General features: G+C 47.1%; 1 protein-coding gene across 4 annotated transcripts in view; it reads right to left on the bottom strand.

Moving 5' to 3' along the window:
• The window catches only part of ppp3cb (protein phosphatase 3, catalytic subunit, beta isozyme), a 45,342-nt gene that overhangs the window by 15,769 nt on the left and 22,073 nt on the right, over positions 1-7,500 (bottom strand). For all 4 annotated transcript variants that reach the window (XR_009940611.1, XM_062549454.1, XM_062549456.1 and 1 more), the window contains exons 2-4: positions 6,583-6,783; positions 2,479-2,603; positions 1,197-1,308 (exon numbers count right to left, since the gene is read on the bottom strand). Coding sequence is in view for 3 of the 4 variants with exons in the window: in XM_062549454.1 (XP_062405438.1) it covers positions 1,197-1,308; positions 2,479-2,603; positions 6,583-6,783 (438 nt within the window). In the remaining variant the exon portion in view is untranslated. The remainder of the gene's footprint in view (positions 1-1,196; positions 1,309-2,478; positions 2,604-6,582; positions 6,784-7,500) is intronic.

Raw genomic sequence — 7,500 nt, 5'->3', positions numbered from 1 at the left:
GATATACTAGGAAACAGCCAAAGATGAGGATGCATGGTGTATTAGGAACCAGCCTAAGATGAGGATGCATGCTGTATTGGGATACACCCTAAAATGAGGATACATGGTGTATTAGGATACACCCTAATAGGAGGATGCATGGTGTATTAGGATACACCCTAATAGGAGGATGAGGATACCATCACTGATTTCTAGTCGTCAAATGTCAGCGAAAGTGGAAAGTATTTTCAAGACCCAGCAAAGCTGGGATAACATAGTACCTCTGTCTTTCTCTAATACCACACCCACCCACACACACACACACACACACACACACACACACACACACACACACACACACACACACACACACACACACACACACACACGCATACACATACATGCACACACACACACACACACACACACACACACACACACACACACACACACACACGCATACACATACATGCACACACACACACACACACACACACACACACACACACACACACACACACACACACACACACACACACCAGCAGATGGTTGTTGAGGGCGCCCACTCCTCACTGTCCCCATCAGGGAAATCACTGCCTCTTCACACAGCCAGTCATTAACAAGCAAATTAATTTCCTGCTAATCTCTCCTTCTCTCTCTCTCCCTCTCTCTCTTTTTCTATCTCTCTCAGCCTATCTTTTTCTCTCAATTATGTACTTCTCTCTTTCTCTCTTGTCATGTCTCTCTCTCTCCGTCCATTTTCTTCCCTCTCTCTATCAATCTCTCTCGTCTTGCTTGCTGTGAACTCTCCTGTCTCCATTTCTACAGGGAGGAGGGGAGGGGAAAACAGAGGGATGAAAGAGAGGGAGGAGGGGAGGGGAAAACAGAGGGATGAAAGAGAGAGTGAGAAAGAATGATGTGAAAGAGTGATGCAAACTCATTTCAGAGAGTTATGAATGTTATGAATGTGTGTGTGTGTGTGTGTGTGTGTGCGTGTGGTGTGCGGTGTTGTGTGTTGGATAAATGGAGGAAAAGGTGGAGAGAGAGCGAGAGAGCAAGGGCAGTGAAAAGAGGAATGATGTGGTAAAGACGGGTAGGAGATATTCAGTAAGGAGAGGACAGGTGGGATGACTAGAGAAACTGCTGATAAAGTTAAGTACAGGTGAGTGTCTTCCATTCCACAGGTACAGGTGAGGAGGTACAGGTGAGGGACTTACATTCTTGCTTGAAAGTGAAGTATTCCGTCAGGTGCCTACATTCATGGTTCCCTCGCAGAAGAAAGATGGTCTTTGGGTACACGATCTTCAACGACCACAGATACAGCACACACTACGACACACACAAAACGACACAAGAGCATGGGGGAGGGAGAGGGAGAGAGAGAGAGAAGGAGAGAGGGAGAGGGAGAGACGGGAGGGGGGGGAGAGATTTCAATAGTGAAATACAAAACTTTGGTTTCATTATCCAGTACAGCTTATTAAATGATATTTTCATCATCCGGTAAAGTTTATTCAATGAAATGAAATGAAACTGACAGACAGACTCATCCAGAGAGAGTAATGGGGAGCAAAGGTCAGAGAGCTGAACTCTTCCTCATAGAACTGGGCTCACCGTGGCCTATAGGACGATAGACTTCCTGTGCTGTTATTGGTTATCAATAGAACAACTCCGTTCACATGGCGCTTAGCTGCCAGCACATTACACTGTCATGACAACTTCACATCAATATAATGATTTCATATCTGCGAATGGTGGCAGGGAAATGTACTAACAGTTAGCGTTTGTGTGAGGCATTGTTTCTCCACTATATGCACCTGAAAACATAGCATCCTCTGGACGAACAGAGCGCACACAGATGAAAGCTGCACTTTTCTTACTAATGGCCAAGGGGAAAGTGAGGGTGTCTGTGTTGTGCAAACACATGGGAGGAGAAGTGTTTAAATAGCAGTTTATTAGGTATGCTGGGATTTGTTTGAAAACTAGCAAGGTCTATCTTTCCACCTTTTGTTTAAAAAGTGGTTTAATCCACATTGCCGTCAAATGAGTCAGTAGGACAAACTTTCAGAAACAACAGAAACAGAAATCATTCTGCGCAATGTGGCGAGGACCAGCGTGCTCTTTCAGTGGACAGACAAAGTTGTTATTTACGCTGCATGCCTTCACACATCTGCCTCTGAATAGCATCACTTGGGGCTAGTGCGTATACTGTGACATGGCTCCATACTGAAGTAACCTCGGTCCACATGCATTACATTACATTTAGGCGACACTTTTTTTGTCTAAAGTGACTTACAGTACATGTGTCAGCTATATCACAAGGGCTTACATTGTTAAATTGGGGTTATGTGCCTTGCTAAAGGACACAACAGTGGAGGCCGGGATATGAACCAACAACTTTCAGGCTACTGCTCGCTAGCTCAGCTTCTTAACCGCTACACTACCACCGAAACGGATACTACTACACTACACACACCTCCATAATAGCCTCGGTCCACTCACCTCGATACTGAAGTAGCCTCGGTCCACGTAGTCGCCTAGGAAGAGATATCGCGTGGTGGCCGGGGAACCGCCCACCTCAAACAACTTCATCAGGTCAAAGAACTGGCCATGAATGTCTCCACAAACTGCAAACACAGAAGCACACACACGCACAGACAGACAGACACACACACACACACACACACACAAACACACACACACACACACACACATACACACACACACACACACACATACATAGAGACACATGCACACACACAGTGTCAAGTGAAGTTAGATTTCTGACAATCCCAGGATATAATGAATCATATTTAGCATTACATGCTAGCAAGGGGTGTGAGTTTAGGGTGTGTGCTAGCCAGACCGGCACATGCCTCACATGTGACTATGCGTGTGTGCGTGCCTGCATGTGTGTGTGCATATGTGTGTGTCTGAAATGCCGGCAGCTGATGAGATCACTGATTTCACTCTGGCGGGAGATGAGTTGCAAAATCTGTTACCATGGAGGCATATTCTCTGTGTGAGAGGGTCTGTGTGTGTGTGTGTGGTGTGTGTGTGCATGTACTGTATGTATATGCGTGTGTGTGTGTGTGTGTGTGTGTGTGTGTGTGTGTGTGTGTGTGTGTGTGTGTGTGTGTGTGTGTGTGCTCGTGTGTGTGTGTGTGTGTGTGTGTGTGTGTGTGTGTGTGTGTGTGTGTGTGTGTATGCTTGTGTGCTTGTGTGTGTGTGTGTGTGTGTGTGTGTGTGTGTGTGTGTGTGTGTGTGTGTGTGTGTGTGAGTTTGTGTGTTTGCGGCTATCCTCGAGCGGTTAGTCTCACATTGCAGCATCTATTGATGTTTAAAATATTCATAAAAATCTGGTCCTGGGAACAAAAACAATACACTGTGTCCCTGCTAAATCCTCTCCCTATTTGTGTGTGTGTGTGTGTGTGTGTGTGTGTGTGTGTGCATGTTTTTGTACTGTTTGTGCCTGTGAGCGATTCTCCCTCTAGCTGATCTCTCTTTGGAGCTTTGGGCTAGGAGCTGGAGACGGATAGAACTGCCAGACACACACACATACACACACGCACACACATGTGTGTGTGTGTGTGTGTGTGTGTGTGTGTGTGTGTGTGTGTGTGTGTGTGTGTGTGTGTGTGCGTGTGTGTGCGTGCGTGCGTGCGTGCCTGTGTGTGTGTGTGTGTGTGTGTGTGTGTGTGTGCGCGCGTGTGCGTGCGTGCGTGTGTGTGTGTGCTCCTTTTTTGCTAATTAGAGGACAGAGGTGCAGGGACAGAAGGTTAAGCGATGCTTTATGTAAAATGAGTCCAGGAATTCTCTCTAGTGTATGTGTGTATGTGTGTGTGTGTGTGTGTGTGTGTGTGTGTGTGTGTGTGTGTGTGTGTGTGTGTGTGTGTGTGTGTGGATCAGTGTGTATGTACGTATTGATAAGGGAGGCTGGAGCTTACAGTAGAATACATATGTACATGTAGGTATGCATGTGTGTGCCGGCTTGTGTATGTTCGGTGTGTGTGTGTGTGTGTATGTGCGCGCGTGCGTGCATGTGTGTGTGCAATACTTTGTATGTCAGTACAGTTTTCTATCATTCAGTTTGATTTCTGTTTGCTCATTCTCTGCCAATCAATAGTCTTGGCGTCTACTGTTGCCATGCAACGGAAAATGCACTGCAACGTATAGTTTGACGGGCACCATATACGTGCACCATCATTTGCATACTCTCTAGTCCTGTGTGTGTGTGTGTGTGTGTGTGTGTGTGTGCACGCATACTATCTTGTCCTCATGTAGTATATTCCTCTAAACATTCACCCTACTCCATTTACTCCATTTTCACAATATCTGTCAAATCTGATGTTATGAAATAGTTGCTCTCGCACTTCAAATGAATGGAATGTCGGAAGACTTAATGCAAATAGCGGAGAGACAGTTAGTAGTAAAGAGTAGATGTGAGTGGGGATGTCCTGGAGATATGGCCACTCATATGAGCAATCAGAGATGGAACAGACCTAACTGGCATTATATCATATGCTGCTAGGCTGCTGGAAGGACTGTTTGGTCAAAATGTGTGTGTGTGTCTATAGATGTGTGTATTTTGGACTTTAGATCATATTGCACTTATCAAACAGCACTCAGCCTGTCTCTCTGCATATATATATACAGTATATGTGTGTGTGTCTATAAGGGTGTGTTCTTGGCTGGTGCAGGCCTGATTGTTGCACTGTACAGTATGGTGCTAAGCTGCTGGGTGGACTGTGTGGTCAATATGCAGGACCACGCTACACCTCCCTCTCAGCTGAGTTCAGTAAACTGTATTATCCCAAAGGGGAGTGGACAGGTCCAAAAGATAGAAAAGACCTAAAGCACAACGATACAGTCCAGTGGACAACAGGACCGGACCACAGGCAGATGCGGTCACCACACACTGGCCAGGGTTTCTGCACGGGTCAGCGACATGCTGTTTGTGCAAAATCAGCACGTTTATTGCACTGGGAACAAAGGACTGGACTATTGGTCATATCGCACTCACAAAACAACACTCTTAGTCTTCAGTCTGTCTCTCTGTGTATGTGTGTGTGTGTGCGTGTGTGTGTGTGTATATTTTGGACTTTTGGTCAAATTGCTCTTACAAGCCTGTCTGTGTTTCCGTGTGTGTGTGTATGTGTGTGTGTGTGTGTGTGTGTGTGTGTGTGCGTGTGTGTGCGCATGTCTGTCTATACTGTATGTGTGTGTATTTTGGACCTCATTTATCAACCGAGCGTAGAAACCAGCGTACATCTGAGCACAGAAATCATCTTACGACGGGGCTCATGTGTGATTCATCAAACTTTCGTATCACTTCAATTCCAGCGTAAGAATAAACGTGTGTTGATAAATGTGGCGGCTGGAAACAAGCGTAATTTGAATATCACGCCCCTATATGCTTGTTTTAATGGCCTCGCCCCTAGAATTTGCATCATGAAGGTGCATTATACGCCCAAAAGAGATCATCAGTGATCTCGAGCCACAGTGACGTCCAGCTGAACCTTGTTATTAGGAAGGCGGGAAACTAGAGCGATTTAAGCGCAACAGACTTTATGTTTGTGTGTGTGTGTGTGTGTGTTGGGGGGGGGGGGAGTGTGAGAGAGAGAAAGCGAGTGTGTGTGTGTGCGTGTGCGTGTGTGTGTGCGCGTGTCTGTCTATATGTGTGTGTATTTTGGACTGTTGGTCATATTGCACATATTGCACTATAAAACAGGACTGTGTGTGTGTGTGTAAGGGTGTGTATTGTATGTTCTTGTTTGTGTGTAGCTATTGTGTAGATGTTTTCATTCGTATGCTTACCTGCCATACAGTATGTATGTAGTAAAGTATCTATGTTTTGTGTGTGTGTGTGTGTGTGTGAGAGAGAGAGAGAAAGCAAGTGTGTGTGCGTGTGTGTGTGTGTGTGTGTGTGTGTGTGTGTGTGTGTGTGTGTGTGTGTGTGTGTGTGTGTGTGTGTGTGTGTGCGTGCGTGCGTGCGTGCGTGCGTGCGTGTTTGCGTGTGTGTGTGTGTGTGTGTGTGTGTGTGTGTGTGTGTGCGCGCGTGTCTGTTTTCTAAGCCTGCATGTGGGATATGAGTTGTGTGATGACACATTTAGAGGAAACATTTGCATTTTGACTATGTGGTGTGCACATCTCAAATGAAACACAAACACACCCGCACGCACAGTCGCACACACACACACACACACACACACACACACACACACATACGTTGCTTTGTTTCAAGTGATAATGTGCAAACAAAGCATTCTCCTCCAAAGTCAGTGTGCATGTATTGATCTGTTTCTCTGGCTCTCCTCTATCCACTATTCTCCTCTCTCCTCCTCCTCCTCTGCACTCCCAGCACATCTCTCCTGTCCTCCTCCTCCTCTTCCTCCACCTCCTCCTGTCCTCCTCCACCTTCACCTCCTCCACCTCATTCTCCTCCTCTCTCCACTGCACTCCCATCACATCTCTCCTGTCCTCCTCCTCCTCTTCCTCCTCTTCCTCCACATCCTTTTCCTCCTCCTCTGGTGTGTCCCCATCACATCTCTCCAGTTCACACACACACACACACACACACACACACACACACACACACAGGCTGACCTGTGACGGGCGCCTCGATGTCCAGGATGGTCTTCTCCTGACGCAGGATGGCGGCTCCCTCGTTGATGATGCGCAGGGCCACGGCCTCCTCCAGACGGCCCTCTTTGGTCAGGTGCGCCTTCAGCAGGTCCACACGCGGCCGGCCGTCCCCGTCAAACACCTCCCGCATGGTCAACCTGTGGCTGAGGGGGAATGGAACGGCTGCAGAGAGGTGGGGGGCGGAGAGAGAGAATGATGGAGAGACAGGGAGAGAGACAGAGAGAGGAGGAGAAGAGAGAGGAGGAGAAGAGAGACAGAGGGAGGAGGAGAGAGAGAGGAGGAGAGACATTGAGAAGGGGAGAGAGAGGAGGAAGAGAGACAGTGAGAGGAAGAGAAGAGAGAGAAGATGAGAGAGAGACCATGAGAAGAAGAGAAGAGAGAGAGGATGAGGAGGGGAGAGAGAAGAGGAAAAGAGACAGTGGGAGGAAGAGAAGAGAGAGAGGGAGAGGAGAGGGACAGTGAGAGGAGGAGAAGAGAGAGAGGGAGGAGAGAGACAGTGAGGAGGAGAAGAGAGAGAGGGAGGAGAGGGACAGTGAGAGGAGAAGAGAGAGAGGGAGGAGAGGGACAGTGAAAGGAGGAGAGATGCAAATAGGAAGAACAATAGGAAGAAAAAGAGTGAAGAGGAGGGAGGGAAAGGGGTGGGAGGAAAAGATATATGAACTTTTGATGGTTTCTTATCTATTGTGCCAGGACATGAACCCTAATGTATTATTCACTTTCTGATAACACATCAAAAACTAGACAGAAGAGAAGGGGGGGGGGGGGGATAGAAATGTTTACCGGAATAATCTGGAAGAGTCGAAAAGAAGTGAAGAAAGAAAAGGGGAGAGAAAGGAGACAAGAGAGATGGGGAAATAGAGAATGGCGAATGAAACGAAA

Source organism: Sardina pilchardus, chromosome 11 (genome assembly GCF_963854185.1).
Source record: "Sardina pilchardus chromosome 11, fSarPil1.1, whole genome shotgun sequence".
Classification (NCBI taxonomy): domain Eukaryota; kingdom Metazoa; phylum Chordata; class Actinopteri; order Clupeiformes; family Clupeidae; genus Sardina; species Sardina pilchardus.
Note: the sequence above shows the minus strand (reverse complement) of the source record. Positions and strands in the feature narration are given on the sequence as shown.